General features: G+C 33.8%; 1 protein-coding gene across 3 annotated transcripts in view; it reads right to left on the reverse strand.

The window, feature by feature from the left end:
- Etv1 (ETS variant transcription factor 1) overlaps nucleotides 1-24,078 on the reverse strand; it is a 92,403-nt gene extending 68,325 nt beyond the window's left edge. For 2 of the 3 annotated variants that reach the window (XM_026408552.2, XM_026408539.2), the window contains exons 1-6: nucleotides 23,975-24,078; nucleotides 23,680-23,876; nucleotides 23,417-23,548; nucleotides 22,529-22,616; nucleotides 21,068-21,115; nucleotides 11,730-11,783 (exon numbers count right to left, since the gene is read on the reverse strand). In XM_026408552.2, coding sequence (XP_026264337.1) covers nucleotides 11,730-11,783; nucleotides 21,068-21,115; nucleotides 22,529-22,616; nucleotides 23,417-23,461 — 235 coding nt within the window. In that variant the 5' untranslated portion in view covers nucleotides 23,462-23,548; nucleotides 23,680-23,876; nucleotides 23,975-24,078. The remainder of the gene's footprint in view (nucleotides 1-11,729; nucleotides 11,784-21,067; nucleotides 21,116-22,528; nucleotides 22,617-23,416; nucleotides 23,549-23,679; nucleotides 23,877-23,974) is intronic. The other variant, XM_026408546.2, reaches the window with a different exon arrangement.
- Between the last annotated feature and the right edge of the window lie 1,129 nt (nucleotides 24,079-25,207).

Genomic DNA, 25,207 nt, shown 5'->3' on the forward strand with positions numbered 1-25,207 from the left:
ACAACTTCCATCTCCACATGACTTTGTTATTTGATTATTTTATGCCCAGAATTTCCCTTTATATCAATTGAGAACAATATCAAGTTATTTCAGAGTATTTGTGCTAAATAGAGATTACTGAGAAATATATTGTGAGAGAGGAGTATCAAATAATATTTATTAGAGAGCCCTTATCTAATAACTGAGGTCTAGCTCTAATGTTACATGAGTGCAAACATATTCCCATTATCCCTCAAGAAAAATGAAACAGGGAGAAAAAAAATCAAAGCAGATATTTGCATTAGATCTCAAACAACTCTGTACATTAATGTTTTTTAAAATGCTAAATACCCAAGAAGTTATTTATTCAGTTCAATTCAATATACAGTGAATTCCTAAATGTGAACCAGATAAAGATAAGCAGTACATGATCCGTCCCTCTGCAAGCTCATGAAACAGGAGTAAAGTTGGATGTCACTAAATTTGACTAAGAGAATCAAAGAATAAGTGATGGCCAGGTGTGATGGTGCTTGCCTATAATCCTAGCAGCTCAAGAGGCTGAGACAAGAGGATCTCAATTTCAATGCCAGCCTCAGCAATGTCGAGGAGCTAAGCAACGCAGTGAGATCCTGCTTCTACATAAAATACAAAATAAGACTGGGATGTGGCTCAGTGGTTGAATGCCCCTGAGTTCAATCCCCAGTATCTCCCCCTCCAAAAAAATAAGTGACATTAGAACTGAATCTTAGAGAACAAATCTGTAGTAGAGTAATAGAGTTGGACAATACTCTCCATGTAGTAATAATAGTAGTGAACATTAAATACATGGGGCTGGGAGTGTGGCATCATGATAAATTGCATGCCTAGCATGTGAAAGGTCTTGGATAGATTCCCAGCACCACAGAAAACCAACCAACCAAACAAACAAACAAACAGAAAACAACCTTAATAACAAACTATAGTATGTGATTTTTTAAAAGTTATAAGATAATTTGCTTATTCCCTCATCACAGAAATTTGGCATAAGCCAAATAGGTATGGTCACAGACACTGAAGGCCATTCAGTGGGCCACAAAAGCCACACCTTTGGGCAGAGTTCATTTTTAGAAGTAAACTTAATATGAAAGAAACAAAATCTAAGCTCATTTTCTGCAGAATTTAATGAATCAGAGTCTGAATACACAATGGTTATGAAAAGACACTGTCCCACATACAAGTTCACAACACCTATCTTGGGATGAATATAACTTCCTATATCAGATACAGAACATAAGCTCTGTGATAGCAGATGATTGTTTTTTGTGGGTTTTGTTGTTGTTGTTGTTGTTGTTACTTCACCACTGTGTCATTTGCTGCATAGAACAAAGCCAGACACATGATGGGAACTCAAAATATATTTGTTGAATAAAAAAACTTGTAGAGTTTTGTAAACCCATCAGTCATCTGTATAGACACAATTGTATAGACATATGTACTTAATAAATAAATGTTAAGCTGAAATCTCATAAGGTAAGAATTATTCCATTTTAACAATTTATTGTTAAATAAATTTATTATTCATATTTGAAATCATAAAATTAATTTTATGATTATGGATATGGATTTCATTTGTAACAAAAAAATCATTCCAATTTTGCTAACAGAAAGGTGATATAATATATCCCTAATATAAAAGATAAATAAAGAGATCATCACAACTGAAACTTTCTACAGAATTTCAAAATCACTTATAACAGAATTATAAAGCCAATAAATAGGAGTAATTATGAAACAGATAGCTTAATGTTGTACCCACAGTAAAAAAAAAAAAAAATCCTTTTTTTGTTAAACACTAGATTTAAATAATATTCAAAAATTGCATACAAAATCATTTCACAGAAATATTTCTTATTTATTGAAAGCTTAATTAGACATTGTATAACCAGATTTTTTTAAGAGAGACAGAGAATTTTTTAATATTTATTTTTTAGTTCTCCGTGTACACAACATCTTTGTTTGTATGTGGTGCTGAGGATTGAACCCGGGCGGCAAGCATGCTAGGTAAGCGCGCTACCACTTGAGCCACATCCCCAGCCCCGTATAACCAGATTTTTAATCTATCCATTCCTGATATAATGCCAATAATTGAGCTCTTCAGTTACCATCACTCTCAGCTACAGTCAGATGCAAGTAGAGCTTGTTGGCATATAATTCATTAGATTTTTAAAAAGCAAACAGTATCAAACCAACATTTTTACTTAGTGACACACAGCAGAAACTCTTATTAGAAGAAAATTCAATAAACAGACAAAAGCAAATATGCATTGTGAATTTTAAGTAGATGTTTATCATTATAAAAGGAAAAATGGAAAAAATAAGGCTATAAATAAAAACCCACAAAAAGCAAACACTTAATATACAATTATGACATAAAGGTCCATATGTATTAGTTTAGCTCATATTATTTCCTCATTAAATCTGATTTAATAGAATTTATAAAATCTATGAAATCATGTCCCAAAAATACAATTATTTTCATGACTGATATTATTTTCTAATACTAGTAAATATTGTGTTTGCTTTTATACACATTACAGAATATTTGTGAATTTCTATATATTTAAAATATTAGAACAAAGCCTACAAATTTTTCTTTTTAAATTTTTTTTAGTTGTAAATGGACCTACAGTATCTTTATTAATTTTTATGTGGTGCTGAGGATCGAACCCAGTGCCTCACACATGCAAGGCAAGCACTTTGCCACTGAGCTATAGCCCCAGCCCCACTACAAAATTTTCTTCTGTAAATTATTTTCCACCCTATTCTTTACATAGGTTTTCCAAAAATATATTGTTTGGCTTGTACCCCCTAAAGAGCCAATCATTGCATAAGAATATACTTATATTTGAGGAGTGGTGGTACATGCCTATAATCCCAGTGATTCCAGAGGAGGCTGATGCAAAAGGATCACAAGTTCAAAGCCAGCCTCAGCAACTTAACAAGACCCTAAGCATCTTAACAAGACCCTGTCTCTTAAATAAAAGTATTTTTTTAAAAACAGGACTGAGATGTGGGTAAGTGGTTAAGCAACCATAAAAAAACAAATGAAAGAAAGAAGATACTTATTTAATATTGAGTGAACTTCAAAAAAAGATGACACAGATTACTTTTCTCAAAATAATTTCTTACTAATTATAGGCATGGTTGAGTGGAAAATATTTGTTGACATAATTCCTTTGAGCATGTTTTAGAAGTCAATTTAAAAGATATGTTGTTACATGAAGGGCAAATCTAAGAATAAAGAATCTAGGAGGAAAAAGACTTGGTTTTAGATATATGTTTTTAGCATTTAGCTATGGTGAATAGTAAGCCTCAGTTTTACAGAGTTTTTAATTTTGCTTCTTTTTTTTTAGATTAAACCTTGGAATTATGTCTGACCTATCTATCTTAACAAGAATGAACTGATACTGGATACGGTGATGCCCAACTATAATTCCAGCAACTCAGGAGGCTGAGACAGGAGAATAGGAGAATCACAAGTTTGAGGCCAGCCTCAGCAATTTAATAAAACTCTGTCTCAAAAATAAAAAATAAAAAGGGCTAAGAATGTAGTTTAGTACTAAAGCACCCCTGGCTTCAATTCCTAGTACAAAAAAAAAAAAAAAGGTAAAACAAAAAATATATCTAAAACTATCAACCACAGAATATTTTATTAAAATTAAGATCAAGACAATTTTCTGCTGTAAGTATACAGTCTTTCTTAATAGTTTTTACCTGCACATTATTCCCCCATTAATTATGTTTTTTCCTAAGGTCCACTTTTATTTTCAAATATGCACACAATCATATTTAGATTTTACCTTTTCTACTTGAATGTGGAAGAAGAAACATAGAATCATAATGTGATGTGCTGTGTCTAAGAGATGATTTAGTTCTGTCAACTTTTAGTTAAGTTAAAGGTTAAGGAAATGTCCTCAGTGTGCCATTGAGATTTTGTTTCTTCTATCGGATCTGATGGATTGCTAGAAGATGACCTGATTTGAAAAGTGCATTCCTTGTGAAACAAACACACACCAAACTAAAATTTCTGCCCTCCTAAAACAGTGGTTGCTAGGTTCTAAACTGTGACAGACACAGGGCACATCTGCAACAGTGTAAAAATAGACTATCTAATGATAAGAATCCCTACCAGAAAAACTGAGCAGGATGGGCCACCAGTGCCCTGGTTCCCCTCTAATCACTATTGGAAATTTTATAATTTACTAGTAAGGCTTAAAAATCAGAATTTGCTCCAGTATGACAGTGAGTTACAATCAGGAATGATTCTCAAATTTAAAAGTAAGAGAAAATAACTAGAAAATAGTCTTCAGAATTAGAAAATATGCATGATTATAGCAAAGACAGCAAAACAGTAAGAAGCTTTAAAAATTTAATTTTTATGTAGATTTCATTTTTAATTCTTTAGTATATTTGAAAATAAAATGACAATATCTTTCTTACCTAAAATTTTCAGAAGCTGATTGCATCTGTTATATTATAAATTGTATAGCTGTATGCATAACAGGGTCCATCAGCTTTGACACTTCCACCTTTATTGTTCTGCAATTAAGTAAATAACAGGCGGGCACAGTAACCAACCTCAGCTTCCAAAGAAAGCCTGCATCATAATCATCTATCAGTTTCTCAGAGATTCAGGACCCAGTTCCAGATCTACAATGTCAAACTCTCACAGGATAAGAAATACTATGCTGTATTTGGAGAAGCTTCCCAAATGATTCTTATTCATGGCCAGGTGTGAATAAGATTACTGGACTCCAGTAGAACTGCACAGCAGATTATTGTCAGTCAAATAATTAAAATCTATACAAAATGCTACTTTAATAGGGTAACAAATAAAATTTAAAACTGATGAATTTAGAAGTTACAGTACCAGCATGTTATTTAATACATGGGACAAGTAAAAGGGAAAAAAATAAATTTTTGTCCTACAAAGAAGATCAGAGTTGTAGGATAAAGGAATGACTTCGTGTGTGTGTGTGTGTGTGTGTGTGTGTGTGTTTTCCCAACTCTATAAGTATATTGATATATTGCCCTAATAAAATATTCTAACTGTAAGAAAGAAAAAAAGGGGGGGGGAGCTATCAACAGCAACAAAAAAAAAAAATACAGAAAGGAACAGACTTTTCCAGAACTAACTGTTACTAAGGTCTCAAGCAAATTACCTCAAGTGAGGAAGGATGGGACAATTTATCCTTCAAACGATTAGCTTGAATTCCACTTCAGTAACAAATTTAATTGTCCCGCAAAATTTAAAATTTTTTTAAAAATTGAACACAGTAACAAACTCATAGTCTCAAACCTCACAAATGTAGCTGGGCATGGGATGATGCATACCTATAATCCCCATTACTTAGGAAGCTAAAGAACAAGGATCACAAGCTCTAGTCCAGCCTAGACAATTTAATGAGACCCTGTCTTTCAAAACAAAACAAAATTCAGTGGTGGAGCACTTTCCTAGCATGCACAATGCTTGGGTTCAACTCCCAGTCCAGAAAATAGATAGATAGATAGATAGATCTATCTCAGAAAACACCATTCCTTTTTGAGTGTGATACTCTTCTCCAATAAAAGTAGTCAGAGGAGTGAAAAAAGATAACAAAGTCTTCCTTAGCCAAACATATCCAAAAATTTAATCAGACAAGAAAGATTTCAAAACTATAATAAAAAGCCAACTTTTAAAGCATTTGCTGTATGTGCAGAAAGTAACAAAATGCAGAAAGATGTAGCCTAGTAGGTCAGAAAAAAATTAAGAAACACAAATCATTAATGGAACTTTCCAATGCTGAGCAACTGTTAATGTAAAACAAACTATTCAGTCAGGGTCTTCATAGACCTATCTGACTTTAGTTTTATAAGAAGCAGATTCGAAGGGCTGAGGGTATAGCTTAGTGTGAGAGCATGTACTTAGCCAGGGCAAAGCGCTGAGCTCCATCCCCAGCACCACCAACAAAAACCACAAATAACAGAAGATTTATAACTGTGATCAATTGTAATATTTTCAATAGTCAAAGTGTCATTCTAAAAAAAAAAAATCCTAAGTAAACAAAGTGGACCTATGACTTTCATTCACTTACTTGAAGTAACTGTTGCTATATATTTAATCAGTTGAATTCCCACACACTAGTTTGTCCTGATTATTTTTAGAAGCTACACTAGTATTTTATTAAAAACATTCAATATAAAAGTTTGAAAATAGTTACTTTTGTAAATATGTTAAAAAGAGTCAAGATTATTATTCCTTTAATACCATCAGTGCAATAGACTTACATTCTAGAATGTCTTCTCTAGTGTTAGTTAAGAGAAAGGGGAGATGGACAAGGATCTCTTGGGAATTTTGTATAACCCTGGCTATCCTCCTGGGAGTGCTCTGGAAGACTGTGAAATATAAAGGTGAATATCAATCTATCCTGTGATAATTGAATTTCCTTACATACCTCAATGAAATAAGAAGCTTCTATTTTCATTTATTGCTATCACCGTAGAGAAGACTGAAATGAACTAATGTAACCAAAGAGAAATGAAGTAGTTATAATAAAAACACTACATAACTTTGTAATGAATAAAATGAAAATTAGATGTGAAGGTTAGTGATGTAAGTAAATTTAAAACATATAATTTAAAATATAAGATTATTAAGGTAAAATTTTAAAGCATGATTTATAAAAGTTTCAGTTTATGTACAATTTGCATCTACATCAGAAAGATAAGGCTCATCTGTGTTTTCAATACTCTGAGTTCTCCTTTCTGTTTATTTATTTGCTTATTTATTCATTGGATACTGGGAATTGAATTCAGGGCTGCTCTACCACTACATCCCCAGTGCTTTTCGTTTTCTTTATTTTGAGACAAGGTCTTGCTAAATTGTCCAGACTGGCCATAAAACCCTTCTGCCTCAAAGTTGCTGGGACTGTAGATGTACATCACCACTTTGGGCAGGAGTTCTCCATTCTAAAGAGATACACTTCCATTTTTTCCAGACTAAAGTGTATCCCTAAAGTAATTCAATGTATACCAACAGAGTTACCTAAGAAGAATGTATTGCTAAAACACAAACAAATAAATGTATTCAAACCATGTTATTTGTTTTCTGGCATGCACTTGTAGGAAGTTGTTTGATTTATTTATAATTTCTATACTTGTTTCAAAGTTCAGCATCTTCAAAATTTAGTAAGCTATAGTATAACATGATTGGATTTCAAATTTCTAATTGATATATTAGAAAATAAGGAATACTCATAAAGATTATTAGAAAATTCCCAAGTGTTAAGGTTTAATTTCCTTTTCACAATTTTTGAATGTTCTCTTCACTACTCTTCCACATATATTCAAACATGTTACAATCAAATGCATTTTCTTAACTGAATGGAATATGGCTGTTAATCTGGCTAGCCTTCAATTACTAAAAGACTAAAGCAATAAATGAAAATAGAAGCATTTTATTTCATTAAGGTATATAAGAAAATTCAATTATTTACATTTGAAAAAGTAGCTCCATATGCTTTATAGAGGGGCACACAGCAGGGATGAAGTTGTTTTGTTTTGTTCTGGTTTGTTTTTTTTTTTTTTTTTGGTACCAAGCATTGAACTCAGGGGTACTCGACCTCTAAGCCACATCCCAGCCCTATTTTGTATTTAATATAGAGACAGGATCTCACTGAGTTGCTTAGTACCTCAATTTTACTGAGGCTGGCTGGTTTTGAACTTTCAATCTTCCCTGCCTCAGCCTCCAAAGCTGCTGGGAGATAGGATCCCTCTGACCCACTAAGCATCTACAGAGAGACATCCACCAAGCATTTATAAAAGGCATTTCGAAGACCATCTAACTCCAAGTTCTAGTATTTCATAAGCTTCACCATTCAGAAATCCTCCTTACAATCTATTCCAAATGCTATTCCTCTTCAAACCATTTTCCTCTTGTTTTCTCCTTAGTGAGGACTGAAATTAGCTGTCAGCCTCATATGAACAAGTTTTTTTTTATGTCATTAGAAACATGAAATAAAATACGCTTCAACTTTATTATAGACTATTTCTAGCTTCTACTTTTGTTATTAGAAGTACCTCTTATTCTCATATCCCAAAGCCATGTTAGTTAATTTGTTGATATTCATTAAAGTAAAATAAAACATTAATCTAAAGAGACTTAAACTTTCATAGTTTCAGCAAGTTTCCTAGATTGAAACTATATATATTGTTTGAGACACAATTACATGTTTCTCCCTTAAGAGAATAATGAAAACTCTGAAAATACTAGTGAGGAAATAAGCTCTAAGAAGCTAATCATGATTACCATGACAATTTTACTTACTTTGCTTCTATAACATGTAGGGCATGTTGAATCTGTCATCTCCCAATCCTTAAGGAGTTCACTCTTACGGAAGGCAGACATGTATCTAAGAAATTCTAATACATAATCCAAGATACAAAATGATGTATAATCCTGGGAACTCTGCAGAGTGTGGGTAGCAAGAAAATAGTGAGGCAGGCTTCAGCAAGATCAAGTTTACACGGAGTACGATATAGGAGAATCGTCAGCTTGCAAAGTGGAAGTGAAAACTTTCAAAGCAAAATGAGGCATGAAATGGAATAATCTGCTTGGAGGATTGAAAAATTGAAATTAAAGTGCTGAGAATGAAAAGGGACAGGGGTGCTAGAGTAGCAAGGGTCAAAACTAAAAAGGTAACCAGGGCCTGGGTTATACAACAATTTTCTGTACAATCAAAGAATTAGGACTTTGTCCTGCTGGAAGTTTAAAGAGAAAATTAACAAGGCCAGATAGCTGTGTGCTACTGTCACTGCAAAGGGCAGGAAGAAAAAAAAAGCAGAAGCAAAAAAACCAATTAAAAAAAAAAAAAAAGACTGACTCAGAAGTTCAGTCAAAGCCAAATGTGGGTGTGAACTAAAGCAAGGAAACAAAGGAAACAGGAATGGAGTAGAGACTGTGGAATTAAGACATGTTTGAAAGGAAGAATCAATAATTTGGTTAGCAATCTTGGATGGTAAGGGCTCGAGGCAACCGCATTGAAATCACAGGTTTTTTACTTTGGAGAATAATGCCATCAATTTAAAGGAAACAAGAATGAGAAATGTTGCCCAAGAAAAATGATGATTTCAACACTGGACTGGCTGAGCACCCTAGTAAAGATCAGGGTTGGTGTGTAAATGGTGTTTTACACCAACATAAGCCGAGAACGGAGGGGTGAGTCCAGAGGTGTTGCCTTTTTCTAATTTGAAGAGATCCTAGTGGTAGATGAGGTGAGGATGTCCAGTAGCTGAAGAAGGGAGTCCCAGGCTGGAAATAACAATGTGGCACACATCATTTGGGGGGACTATACTGACCAGGAGAGTAACCAATAAGCCACACCTCTAAAATTAATCAAAGTTAGCTAAGATTAAAACTTGAGTTCTTTGGTTCCATTAGCCACATTGCATGTGCTCAATGGCCAATGTGGTTAGCGGCTACTGTACAGTCAGTGGCACAGATGTAATTTCCATCAACAGCAAACATTCCATGGGACAGCACTGTGATACAGTAGAAGAGAAAATGTTTGGGGACAGAACCCCAAGGAAAGATGAGATGCACAAAGAAGAGAGAAGAAAGATATGAGGAATGAAGAGTGATCAAAGGAGGAAAAAGAGAAAGAAAAAAAAATATATCACACTACTTTGACCAAGAGAAGAGAGTTCAAGGGAACAAAATGCTCACGAATGAGAAAAGCTGAAAATAGGTCAAACAAGAAAAGGAGTAAAAAATTAGCTCTAGGTAGTTTATTTTACCCTGACATTTGGTATTGTATGGGAATTGTTACCAATTTCTTCAAATGTGAAATGATTCAATGAGATTAATTCCTTGACTCAGATGACAGATTTAGCTTTTAGAGAGAAGAATTCAAGCTCCCCACGGAAAGCAAAATGTTAGAAATAATAACCGTTGCCTTCCCACACTTTCATCAGTAAGGGGATACCTTGCTTGGCTTGACTGTTGTCCTTGGCCATCAGCCTTTTGCACATGTTTTGAAGGGTCTCTCATTCGGGTCTATATCATTGCTGAATATGTTTCTTGAAAGCATAGGACAAATACCTGCATTCAGATCAAACTGAATGCAAAATTCTCTTCTCATATCAAAAATAAAGCTGATAGAACAATGGCTACCAGGGGCTGGAGAGATAGAAGAATGGGAGGTAATTGTTCTATGAGTAAAATTTCTCTTTGGGCTAATGGAAAAGTTGGGGAAATGAATATTGGTGATGGTAGCACAATGTGAATGTACTTAATGGCCCTGAATTGTACACTTTAAAAAAAAGGTTAAAATGATCGATCTTATGTTATACATATTTTACCATAATATGCTTTTTGATCAAGCTGACCCAAAATAGGCAACATGGAAGAAAATCCAAAAGAAGTTTCCCACAACCCTCTATGCCTGGGAAATTTAGGATAATAAACATAAAATTTGAAAACATTTCCAGCAAATATCTGTTACTTGAAGTAATGTGTTTGTGATACTAAGGTGTAAAAATGAGTTTGATTGTAAGGTATTCTAATATTACTGTTGACATTGCTTCAGCTAATATGATCTCAAAAAATAAAACAAGTTATAGCTCTAAATGGCATGGACAGAATAAAAATGCATTAGGCCAGTTTCACAATCAAGATGGCATTTACAGTCATTCCCTTATACATAGTTTCACTTTCTACAGTTTTATTTATCTACTATCCACCACAGTTCAAAAATATTAAATAGAAAATTCCAGAAATAATGTATAATTTAAAAATACCTTTCTCTCTAATATATTATTTTAATTAGTCTATTTTATTTTTCCAAATTTCTTAGTTGTGCCTAATTTATAAATTAAGCTTTATCATAGGTATGTACACATACAAACAAAAACACCACAGTACACGGTTCAGTTCTATCCGTAGTTTCAGGCAGCCACAGAATATATTGGATCATATCCCCTCACAGAAAAGGGAAAACTACTGTAAAACTTGCTTCTAAGGTCAATAGGTTCAGTTAGTTGGTAGACTGGGCAAAGCATAAATTTTAGCAGTAAACCCTAAAGCAACTATGTTAGTACAGGCAAAATGCTCACTCTGCAATTAAGGGAGGGCAAGCACCCCATGAATCACTCCTCATGCTTTCTCTGACAGTTGGGCCCTGGAGTAAAGTTCAGGAAAAGGAACCCTGAAAGGACCCTGAAAGAAACCAATGGCTGCTTCCATTTGTGTGCCTGCAAACAGGAAGCAGAAAATTTCAGACTAAAAATTAAATCAAAGCAGGTGACAATTTATGAATGTAATGAATGTTTGGTCCAGAATCTTTTGTAAGCTATACAATAACTAATCTCATATGGATTTTAACTCCAACTGCCTCCCCTCAGCATCCAGACTTTTCCTGGTGAACATATTGGCCAAATGGAAGTAAACACTTGCACGTTCATGGATCACACTCTGTTTCCTCTCCAAAGACAAGTACAAAATATGAAGAACAGAACATTTAAACAAATCAGTTGTCCTTGCCGGCCGAAGAAATTTTGCTCAGATCATACATTGATTCTGCTGATGTCACAACCTGACAAATAAAATCACCTTGTGACTGTAAGCTTAAAAAGACACTAGTATAATACAAGACCAGATACTAGAAGCGCAAACCAACCCCAAAAGAAAGAATGAAAGAATGAAACATACAAGAGATGAGTCATGCTATACTTACAACTTTCAGCCTGATAGTCTGGCACAAACTGCTCATCATTGTCAGGTACCTGAGCTGCGGAAGAAGGAAAAAAAAAAATTAAGAGAAAAACTGCCAAGGCATAAGGAATGTCAACTCAGATCTGTCAAACACGGTCTTTTTAGGCTGAGATCAAACCTATTATTATTTGCCAATAAGCTCCTATTTAAAATGGTATTGACAGCGCTACTTAGGAGGAGAAACAGAAGGGATCATTGATGTCAACGAGGAAACATAAATATGTCAGAAATATGACAGTGGCAGGTGTAGTCCCTCGGAATTTCACCCTGCCAGATGGAAATAAAAGAGACAAAAAATACAAATAAAAGAAGCTCTAGGATTTCTATTTCCTGCAGGGTTTCATTTTGCAAGAGTGGAGCAAAAAATATTTCAGTTCACCCACGGCCAGTGCTTGAGCTGCCCATCAAAATGAGCCACACGATTCTTTTAAATCATACACAGGTATCACACACATCCCTCTGCACGTGTACAAACTATTGCTTTTGATATGTTCCATCTCTTACAAATTAGACTGGCATAATTAAAAATGGCTCAGTGGCACACGCCTGTAAACCCAGGAACTCCAGAGGCTGAGGTAGGAAAATCATAAGTTTGAGGCCCACCTGGCCAAATAAGTGAGACTCTGTCTCAAAACAAAAATAAATAAATAAATAAATAAAATGAAATTAAAATTTTTAGAAAAGGGCTGGAAATGTAACTCAACAGTAGACCACCCCTGGTTCAATCTCCACAGTACCTCTAAATGTTTGCCCTAAATTTGACAAGAGGTTGCTATTAAGTTTTAAAAATGAAAGAAAAATCATTAATTTGAGTCACATTTAACAAAAGTAATATATTTTGATGATTATAGTCATAATAATAATTGAAAATAATAAAACAAATGCCATCTTTTCATGCAAAATATTTTCCTGGCATCTATGCAGCATTAATAAAAAGAATATCACTGTTTCTTCAGTTCTAATGTCAAATGACTTTCCTATTTCAAGTAAAGAAGAAATACTGAATAGCAAGGACTTAATGCATTTGGCAACAATCAAAACAAATTTTTCACTACTAAATTGTTTTTATCACAATTGATTTAGGCATAGAAATAACCTATTCCAAACTGACAGAATATTACTAAAATGAGTTTGCACAAATATACAGACTCTCACATACAGAAACTACACAAACAGAAGTTAGGTTACTTTTAATTTGGTAAACACATAATAAAGTATCATACTAATTAACTTTAGCGAGGATCTGATTAGCTGATATAGTCTTATACAATACTGAAACTTTTTTATCTCATTAAATCATATTAAAACAGACATCAATTAATTTTTTTAGAATGAGCTTATTCTGGATGAGAATGCTAATTAAAATAAATAATCAGTCTCTGCTAAAAATGTCTCAGGCTAATAATTGAATGGGTTAAGACAAATCTGTACAAAGTGGAATTTCATATAAAATATCCTATATAAAAAAAATCTACCATTCATGGAATTAAAGTTTGTTTTTCTCAGTTTGTAAACTGGTATTCTTTTTAAAGTTTGTTTTTCTCAGCCTATGTAATAGTATTCTCTTTAAATAAATATTTGTCTGAATAAATCTATGTTATATTATTAAGAACATCACAGTCTAATGAGGCTTGCCCGTTTGTGAAGTATATGTGATTTGACATTTCAATTGTTTTCCCAAAAACTCTTACACACCAATACTTTACCTTATTAAAGTCACACCATCCCCTACCACCAAACAAAACCAAACAAATTAAGAACTTCTGCAAGTTTCTACTGATGCCTATTTGATTAGCCTATACTAGTTGAAAGGGAAAGTTTTCTCTTCACTTTCCACCAGTATCTATTATTATTATGTAACAGCTTGAAAGTCAGGCAAACTTCAACTCATAGCTCTATGATTTGCTAACTATGTAACTTTAGGTAAGTTATTTAGCCTCTTTAAATGTCATTTTACTCATCAGTATAGAGCAATAACATACAGGTTTTTGTTAGAATTATATAAAAGTCTACCCGATGCCAGATACACACTTTTTTATTTTCAATCCTCCACTATCTACTCTCTTCCTTCAAATCACAATCGAAAAGTACTACAATCATTACATGCCCAGTTACTCATGTCTTAATTTCTAATGAATTCTAAATTTTGTACATTAGCATTGTGTTAGCTATTAACAACATATTTTTGACATTACTGGAAGTTTGATTTGTCTCATAGATTTATAAATTATGAGTGTAGTGTACTATACTTTATAATAAGTCTTCACACCAAAAAAAAAAAGCAAGGGTTTTAAATAAATACTCAACCAATAACAGCAAGTAAACAATCAAATCCTGCACATTTTTCCCTGATGTCACATGCTTTGGTTTTCCTTCTAACTTAACTAAATAGATATAACAACTGAGGTGCAAAATTATCAACCACAGCAATTACTGTGCTTTTTAAAAATCCATGTTTATAAGAATCTAATAAAAATGTAATATCCCTTTACAGGAATAGTTAAAAATAGCTGGTGAGTAACAAAAGTATATTTGTAACTGAATATGCTGGTATGAATGTCCTGAAGGCTAATTTCTTTCTTTTTTTTCCTTAGTATCATAAGACCAAGTCAGAACTCCATACACAATCATTGCAAGAGCAGCAGCAGCAAAATGCCTGATGTGGTGTGTGGTATGTATTGGGACACGTGTAAGGGGAAGAAGGCAAGGCACAAGGGCAAAAGAATCCAGTAGCTGCACTTCACAGATACACAAAAAATAGCTACATACTAACAATTTGTAAAAAGAGTAAGAATAAGAACTGCTATTTCTGTTCTAACTTCTTTACATACTGAATAAATACTTCACACTTAGGCTTGAACATATTACAGAATTTTAACAAAAAACATATGACTCACATTTTCACAGAAGCTAATCTTAAGAAACTGAATAGACCAAATGAAGCAGCATGCTACTTAAATAGACAAAGGCTTAAGTAGACCTCTAATTTCAAGTTGGAGTAAAAGGAAAGCAGTTAACTAAAAACACAAGTTGGATCTGGGCAAGGAAAATATGACAAAGTATTGCCACACTGGTATCAGACATTTCCTTTTTTCTTTAATTCACGAGAATTTTGTGAAAGAGCAAACTACAGCTGCCTGAAAATTTGTTACAAGCCATTCCAACTACAAAGTTGAAAATTAACAATACAGACCAACCTAAAGGTGAAAAAAAATTTTTTTTTTCACTGCTGTCTAGTATTATAAGCTACACTTGAAAGAATCACCTTACGGGAATAAAAATGTTTCTCTGCACTATGTGATTAAAGAGAAAGGGAAAGAGGAAGAAAGGAGAAAAAGAAAATATATATATCAAAAGACCAATAAAAGGCTTTCAAGGAGATTAAGCATGTAGATTTTATTGGTAATAGCTGGAGCAGCTCTATCAGTTCATTAACATTAAGACAAGTTGCCATCAAGTCCAGGGTCTGGGCTTTAAAAGGGTAATATCTGCACTCTCAGCTACTTGCTTTACCCAGATTATTATCCAAAGTTGTTCTTTAATTTTTCTCTCTTTTTACTACATCATAATACAGATTGTGGGAGAGAACTTCATAAAAATATTAATGACTACCTAAATGTCCGAAAATCATCAATGCTCAATTTTAACTTTAATATCCTCCCTAACTAACATTACATTGAGGATGGACAATTATGAATATAGCTTGCCTTTACTTCATGCCTATTTGTAACTCTTATATAAAATAATATTCACTACTTAAAAAAAAAGTTAGCATTTAAAAATTTTTCAAGGTCACAGGCAAGTAAGTAACCCTCCCCCTCCCCCATATTCTCATAAAACTAGGTGCCTGTTGGGTTTTCTTTTAAAACTATGGGAAAAAAGCAGAAAAATTACAAATAAAGCAAATGTCAAGTATAAAAGGGGTTAATATTTAATTAAAACCAGTTCTATCCACTGTAACAATGACCTGGAGCCAAACAAGGCGGAAGATGTATGAGTCATTCTTTCTGCCCGTGAATGAGACAGCTGATCTCCTCAGCAATTCCTCAAGACAAGCAGGCAGGACTGGAGTTCTGCCTCCATTCACAAAAACACAGTCCAGCATGAGCCATGTGGCCCAACCACAAGCTTTTCATGTCACACCCTTCCAGAGAGCTAAAGCAAGTAAACTTGAACTTGAAATATAAACATACCAATTTTATTGCTCTGTCTCAAATAGAGCTCAGATCCATTAAGAAACACATTTAAATAAATGGCAACTTTATACATACACACATATATTTAACCTATCGTGCTTTACAAGGAAACACAAAGTACAAAACTGAGGAAGAAAAGAAAGAGGAAAAGAAGGGAGTATCAGAGGAAGGAAATAAGAAAAGAAAGGAAAAGAAAAACCATTCAAAAAATATCTTATTTTACTGGCTTATTATTCAAGTTGATTAACCTAAAACTATAGCAGATAATTGCTGAACTTGGTAGCATTTCACTTTGAATCAAAGGGTTAGAAACAAATTTTTTCAAAGAAATTGTACTTTATTTTAAGTAAAAGTAAAACAACAAGAAAATCAACCTTTGCGCTGTGAATTCCTTTTAATCCTAAATTGAAGCTGCTTCAGGCCATGGAACAAAATAATCATCAGTTCACTAAGCCTAGTTTTATACCACATCCGGTTTTAACATTAAAATGATTGTTCCAATGTAAAAGCATTAATTAATGCAGAAATATAAACACATTTAACAAACAAAAAAAGCAGGCCATTTCCATATGACCGAAACACCTTTAGTATATTATTGATATATGTTCTGGAAAAAACAAGAGTAAGTTTTTTTTTAACTTGTCTTGAACCTCAAATCAGCTTCAATTTCTAACTAAATTGATCTGCAGTGACTTGAAAACTTGAAGCTCAGAGCCAACTAGTTATTTGCAGCCCCAAATGTTCTCTAATGCCACAGAAGTCTGACAGTATTATTATTATCATTTTATTGCAAAATTGTACATAAATCAAAGGGAATAAAGTTTTTCTGTGAAATGCAAGAAATTACAAATTTCTTGTAACTGAACTAGAAAAGTTCAGCAATATTAACATTTATTAATATTAACATTTATTAGGATCCCCTGGAAAAAATTACACTCCGTTAACAAATACAATTTTTCTATTTAAAAAAAGGAAAAAGAAATCTTTCTTTTTGTAAATAGCCCATAAATGAAAACCATTTACATATTTTCCATGAACATTTAGAAGTAAAATAAATTTATTCTACCTGCTATCTTTAAATCAAGTCTAAATGAGAAGTCTTTTCTATATTATAGTATATCCTGTTACAACAAATAAAGGAGGGACAGTCACCCTAACAACACCTCCACATCAATTTCTAAGAAATTGTATGAATGTTTTTAATGCATAGTTCTTGATTCCTGTTTTGTGTGAATCACATAAAATAATGTCATTTTTAAAGTTTAATTCCTTTCTTTGCAACATAGGCAAAAAATAAAGCACATATCTAATATCGTGTTTTTAAAAAGTAGAATATTTAAACAATAAAAATAGCACATATTATTTAACTAAGAAACATCATAAAATGACTTTGAATATAAATTTAGCTTCAGTCTTAAAAGCAATTGAGGGGAAAGTAATGACATCTCTACTTTTAAGATAGCCTGACAATTACTGGAAAGTCACATCAAGGCAAAAGAAAAAAAAAAACTTATTTTCATGAAGTAATAATAAACTTTGGAATAGAAAGGTTGTTCTTGGAAACAAAACTTTGAAAGTATGACAGCTGCATGAAACTTGACTTACTACACCATTGAAAAACATTTTACTCGGAAAGCGGTGAACCCTTGTTGACTTCTTCCTCAATATTACTGATGAAATGGAACCTCAAGACTCTTAGACTCACACAGAATAAGTCAAAAGCAGCTATGCATTTACATCAGATATTTAGTGAAATTTATTATTTTTCTTTAATTTGTTTTAGTAGATAAGCTGTGATAAACTTCAGTTTAGAAGAATATAACCCTTTCTTCACTCAGTTTTTCCATCCTTCTATTTCTGTCCCTCTTACACAAGAGGTTCCATTTTAAGTAGGACTTTTTAGGACACTAGACACTACAGCACTCCAAATAGGTTAAGTACAAGAAGTTATCCATGATGTTGATAGGATTGATATTTGAATTCATTATTTCATGGGATCAAATAATCGAAATTGCCTTCCTGTCCATATCAATCTAATTCAAAAGACAAAGAATCAATAAAGGATTGTACATGGTGAAAGTACAACATGAAGCATCTGTAGCAAAATTTAAAATAGGCATATTCTCTGAGTTTTCTTTTTTGTTTTTGTTTTTGTTTTAACTGCTGCTATGGTCATTGAAAACACTAGCATTTTAATTTTCTTCAGAATAAGATGAATATTTTAACTTGTGATATACATATTTTAAAACTTTAAACTGTATTGCTAGTGTTTAGAAAGTGATATTGATATTAGTATGACATTATATTCTTAAAAAAACATATTTTACATCACTTCATTGGAATCAAATATGGGGGTAAATGAAAGAATATTTTGAATCGAAAATACTAGTTGCATTAAAATCCTCAATAGAACTGCCTTACCTTTCCCAGTTTCCTCTTAGAGATAAAACACATTTTATAATTCATAATAATTTACTCATGACTAATCCATGTATTGCACTTAGTCTAATATGTAAAAATTTTTACAGAAAAAAACAAATTAAGCATGTTATATATATTATTTCTCAAAGATTTAGGGACTTTGATAATTTTTTAAAAACGTGATAATCATATGACACATTACAACTAACTTGATTCTCATGTCTAATAAGATTTTTAGACTGTTTAACTTCCCAGTGGGATTCTAACTCATGGGAAAAATTTGATTAGTTGCCAATTTTTTTTTTTTTTTTTTTTTTTTAGGGTCAAGATGCCTTAAAATTCATGGTCATTTTCTTGGCTATGGAGCATTATGAAAAGAAATATATAAATTGTTTGTAGTGTGCCAGTGGAGCAATGTTAATTTCTGGATATCCAGAAAGAGATTAAATGGATAAATCTAGCTATAAATAAACCAAGGTAATTTGGCCATCTCTTCTTAGCTAATATTGTTCAAGATCTGGGTTAGTACAGTTAAAATATTAATGCAAAATAATATATTTAATTACTAAGAAGAGAAAGTAATAGTAAAAAAACTTTTTTCACTATTAGATTTTTTTTAAATTACATTATCAACTTTTTGCTTACATCATGGCTTGATAAATTAATATAAACTATTTTGAAAATGTTTAAATTATTCTAAAATGCAATCTTATCCAGTTTGTAAATTGTAGCACACCTGAGTAATTCCTGAATTTAATTAAGCTTATGAGTTTTTTTCTAAGAAAAAAAAAATCTATGTTCCAACCAATACATTAGTAATTTTCTAGATTTATTTAATATAAGCTAAATCTTCAGATTTGTTTTATAGGTATGTTAACAATCGTGAATAAGAATATTTTGTACAGTTTTTAAAAGTAAGTTCAAATAAATTATTCAAATCACTTATCTGAGCTACAAGACACAAACAAGTCAAAAGTAAAAAAAAAAAAAAATGTACTGAAACTGATTATAAAATGCTAAGAGTCTGTCAGTTCCACATTTTAAAATTCCAGGAACAGAGTTGCTATGCACATTCAAAATCTGCCAGCAAGTGCACTGACTTGGAATCAATCAGATTTAAACATCTTAAAAACCAATAAACCTTCCACAACAATTAAAAGAAATACTTTAAGTTATTTTGGAAAAGTGAATAAATTCCCTCATAAATATGATGTCCTTTCAGTCTTCAACTTTCCAAAACTAATAGCTGATAGTTAACACAAGAATCTCTGCAAATTTTTCATAAAAAGTAATGTTAGAATGTATGTCTTACATTGCAATAATAAGTAATGTATTACAATAAGTTTCATTTAGAGGGACAAGCAAAATGACCTTTAAGTATAACGGAAACTTTCATTAATACTTACCTTTCATTAACATACAAATACAATCATTCTTTCAAAGGACTACTAGGAAAGCCATTTAACTTAAAAGATTCATAAAGACTGCAAAAGCTCTTTGGAAAACTAGAATATCAGCAAAACAAAGAAACTTATTTTACATGCTAACAGCAACTTGGTCAACTGCATACAAGACCACCGGATGAAACACATCAGTCTGCCTTAAAATAGCCACAAGAGCACTTGGGTTCCATTCAGAGACCCTCTTTCCGGTTAACCATCTTAAAAATCTTTTCCAAAAATGACATATTTCCCATAGAATGTGAACACAGAACACAGTTTATAGTCAGCACTTAAATATCTATAATTTTCTGTTTCCCACAAAACAAATCATAAAAATAATATTTCACCTTGATCATATCAAATCCAAAAAGAAAATTTCAAATCATAGTTGCCAACAAAAATCCCTCAATATCAGACATTTCTGAAGAAATATAAAGCTACTAGTGCAATGCCTCATTGTTTCTTTAAATAAAGTTGCACACAATAAATATATAATAGATTACACCATTAAACTTTATCAAAAAATAATCCAAAATGCCTTTAAATATCTCCTTGCTAAATATTAAGTAAATCCTAATAAAAGTGACAAAATAGCAAAGGTCAATTTCAATAAATATCACATACACAGTAATACACACAAAACATTTTTTAAATCTCATATCCCCCAAAGGTTGATTTTAAACCCCAAGATTTCCTAAGTATTGGATACACACCTAATGTTCTGTGTTGTGAGCAAGGTGGAAAGAAGACACTTGCACTTAAATCTTGAAGCATCCCGTCCTGATGAACCCAGAGAAACTAATTTCTGCCATCAGAAAAGTCCTCCACCAGAACACCAAATAATGATATGCGCTGCTCTAAAGGAAACAGCAAGCCAGCCGGGTTCTGGCTCTAGGAGGTCTCTCGAGGTACAATAATATAAACCTGATCAATTGCAATTAAAATCTGAACAGAGGCTTAGAACTTGAAGTCTTGGTGCATTAGTTCTTGCCAAAAGCAGATGTGATTGTGAGCTGGAAGCAATTTCTCCTGGTAATTTGTGATGACACTGGGTAGCGCAGCCCCAGAGTCCCCAAAGACAAACTCATCAGAGGCTCTAATGTATGCATGACACATGAGGTGGCTCTTTTAGAGCTCAATTAATTGGGATGAACATTAAGACAGCAAGTTCAGGACTTTTTTTCCCCCTTCTAGAGTTGCTTTTCTCCCCTTTTAAGCAATTTTTTTTTTTTTTGCCTTACCTTCTGCAAGCCATGTTTCCTGTAATTGACTTAGATCTTGAAAGAGTTCTAAAAAACAAGTCAAAGACATAAAAATAAGATTTGCAAATCTTTAGACTTCATTAAATAAAAATGTTTGTCATGAAATTGGCATAAAATATGAATTTAATTTAGGGAAAAGGAATGGATAGAAGAAAATAGGATTTATTTAGCTTAACTATCTCAATCACCCTGCCTACTTTTGATGCCTATTAAACAACACTTTAAGAAATTCTTTAATCTACTAAATAATAGTCAATCTCCTCTCCCTCCCCCCCCCCGTTTTATTTAACAAACAGCTTAATAAGTAAGTAGCTCAGCGAAACCAAAAATCACATGTTAGAATTCACAAAAAGACTGAGGTGAAGGTGTTCTTGTCACAAAAACCTTCCTTAAATATACTCAACTCTGGCTAAAACAGGAGTAGGGAAAAGATTGGAAAGACTGGCATTTTTTGTCTGTCTTCTGAATCTTATATACAAGATATTAACATAACTTGTGGTAACTCTCAAAGTACTGTTTACAGGTTTAATGCCTCAAAAGTAAAAGGTACAACTTTATATACTAGTTTTTAAAGAAAAATTTCTACATTAATAGGTTTATAAAAGTCAGAGACTGATAATCCCCTGGAACCAGTTTATTATCAAGTTCAAAACTACATATCCTGTCATATTGGGGAGAGAAAGGGATACTCAATAAGTATGAAGATTTGAGGAAGTTTCAGAATTCAACTTAATACCTAATTAAGTTGCAGTCTGTACTCTGTTAAATAAATCTAAGTATCTGCAGTTCAATATGAATGCACACATATGGCTGAAATAATTTATAATACATTGACCTCCTACCAACAGTTCATAAAAAGAATCTGCAACCTAATTTCCTAAATAGTATTGTAATTATTAATTAGGCCTTAAGTATGATTCAGTGAACACTTTAAGGCCTATTAACAAGATGTGATGACTTCACAATGTAGTCATCAAACTCACCCATGAAGATTTTTGATAATGGTGTATTAGTTCAGTTTAAAGTAGATGGGAAATCAAACAATCTTTTTATTGTTTAACTTAAAATAAAGCTGAAAGAAAAACATAAGCAGTATTATAACTGCTTACTTTTTCCTACTGTGTTGGATACATTTAAACTGTTATCTTAGAGTATGGAAGTAGTTATATGCCATATGGACAAAAGCAAACACAAAACAATGATTAAAAGAAAAATGTCATTGTTAAGTTTTTATTTCCTTCTTTTACTAGTTTGTGACAGGACCATAAAATATTTCCCTGGGCAAACCATCATATAATGTAAACTGTTCCAAGTAAGGTCTTAGTTAAATTCAGTAATTTCAAAGTTTATTATTTTTAAGGTAAGAATGAAGTGCTCCCCTTGTTTATGAGAGTGGAGTGTAGGTAAAGAGGGAGGATTCAGCTCAAAATCAAACCTCACCTTCTGAATCATGAGCCAGATCTCTGTTAATGAATTTTCTTTTCCTGACATTTGTTGGTTTCTCGTTACAATTTCTCCCACGCTGACTCTACAAAGGGAAAGATAAAATCCTTTAAAAGAATGTAAACCTCAAATGTCACACAAAAAATACATGCATATATAACATAAGTCTACTGGATCCTCTCTTTGAATAGAAAAAAATAAAAGTTCACAGGATCAATTCTAACATTCAGTTTCTGCCTTCATTTGACAGTGAAAGCTTATGCTGAGGATTCAATAGGCATGGAGAGTTGCTTCCCACCGCCGATCCTAACACTGTTTATCAGTCATACATATTCTGGGTATCTCAGCATCGAACATTAAATTATAACACTTAACATTGTTTCTAGGCTGGATTAATACTAGATTAAAATACAGTGAATTATATCCTCTCTCTCACATAGTCCCTCCCCCCAAAAAGCAAAAAGAGTGGAGAAGTGAAAAGAGAGAAAAAAAATGAGAAAAAAAATAACAAAAAACCTAAAACCCATGTAAACAAAAAGTGTCAGCATTTGTCTCAACTTCATTCTTTTCAATGTGGCAGACAAACCCAGCCACAAACTTTGAGTGCAGCAGCTGCTGCTGCCCTCCATCTCCTCTTCCACTCATCTTGGGCACTTTAATCAGAAAAAGGAGTCTTAAAAATAAAAATATGCCTTATCCAAATCACTGAAAGGTAAGCTCATTTTGAAGATTGGGCTTCTAGAAGCACAGTCGCCCTACAGTGGCAACAAAGCAGATAAAGTATCTGCAATCCCAACCCCCTGCCCCCTCCCTTCTCATTCTCTCTCTCCCCACCCCCCGTCGGAGTCAAGTTTATAAACAGCAACTTTCGAACTGATCACTCACATTGGTGACCATGTAAGGCACTTGCTGGTCATAAAATCCATCCATTCTGCTGCTCTTCGCAAATATTAGCCCAGTATTTTATATTTTGAGCATTTAGCTGGAGATTTCCTCGGGATCTGGACTTCTATCAACCTAGAGGGGAACAAGATGGCTTTTAGGCTTAAAAAAAAAAATCATGAATGAAGCTTTTGAATTTGCATAGCTAATTACCCTCCGACAGTCCCATTCACAAAAATAACCCTCCCCTACACCGCCTCCTTCACCTGGATCCAAAGAGAGCCCAGAGAGTTCACAATTTACATATTTTCGGTAGTAGCAAAAATCCGAACAAGAGGCGATGTATTTATTTACACTCTCGATGTTTCCCTGCGCGGTCGGTGTACCCCGGGCAGCTCTGATTCGCAAACGTGTGCAAAACTAGCAATGGCGATCAGCGAGACTTGCTTTGCACCTAACGGGACTAAAGAGACGGAGACACCTCTTTCATAAGGATAGTTTTTGCAACCCACAACCATGCAATTATCTGGAGAGACATAAAAAGTTGTTGGAAAGACCCACCTGAAGGCCACGCTGGGCGAACGGCTGCAAAAAATTCCCTCCAAATTTAATAAAAACATTAATTATTGCCCAGCACTTCCCCTTGCAAGCCGAAAGCGACTCTGACAGAGCTCAATTCGGTGGTTTTTCCTCTACTTCTCCTCCAGGGGCCTCCAATCCAAACTGATGGATCGCTGCCTCCCATTGGCTCCACGTCTCTTTCACAAGATCAGATTTCGGGCTGTCAATCAGGAGACTTGCTGCCCCTTCCCGCGGGTCTCTTGTGCCCCTCTGCCCAAACGAGTTCTCTGTCCGCAGGCACAGGGTCCGCACCCTGGAAAAGCCATGGAGAAAATCCACTTCCTTCCTAACTCGCTGCTTATTGTTAAGGCGCCTGGGGATACTGAAACCATGTGTACCGAATCGCCAGTTCTCAATACTGGTGTGTTTGGTCCACTGTTGGGCTGATTTCCTTAAACACTGTTGTTGAGGTTCAGGTATATACTCAGAAAAGCGATCCACAAAGCCCCTGCTTCCTCCTCGCACTCCTCTCCAAGATCTCCAACCCTTCTACTCTTGACCTGACAAGGATCCCACCTCGCAGTCTAGCCTCATTCCCACCAAGCTTTTGGCCCAAGTTCTATTCTCGTTTTTCAACACTAACCTTCACCATTGCTTATCGAACCATTATTTTTTAAAGACCCATTCTAACTAAAATTAGCTCATGGGACAGAAAAAATAAAGAATCTTTGAGGAAAACATCTGAGTATAAAATCGAGGAATTGTTTATTAGGAGAGGTTGTAATACTGGGAGGGAGAACTATATTGCAAGCTGGGTAAGGAAATACATAAAAATAACATTTGTCCCTACGTGTACATTGGGAAAAGGCACTTCAAGTCCACTGTGGGGGTGGGGAGAAACTGCGAGGGGATAGGGTGGTTTGGATATCCGAAGGACTTGCTTGTTTCCTGAGCTTTTGTTATGTATACATGGAGGCGGAGGGTGTCTCTTACAGTACTTGACGCTTTCACTTCCTCTCCAGTTTTTAAACAGACAGAGCCGGGAGTTGGGGGCGAGTGGTGAGAGAGCTCGAGTTACACGGACAATAACTAGGACGTTAAGTGAGAACTGCATCTCTGAAGTCACTTTCCCTGACTCTCCTATAGGACTTGAAGGACTGAAAGGTCTCTTTGGAAGCCCTGGTCCTACGGGGGAAGTAGGAGGCCAAGGGGAAAGAACCGGGAACTGAATGG

The sequence above is a fragment of the Urocitellus parryii genome, chromosome 3 (assembly GCF_045843805.1).
Source record: "Urocitellus parryii isolate mUroPar1 chromosome 3, mUroPar1.hap1, whole genome shotgun sequence".
Lineage (NCBI taxonomy): Eukaryota > Metazoa > Chordata > Mammalia > Rodentia > Sciuridae > Urocitellus > Urocitellus parryii.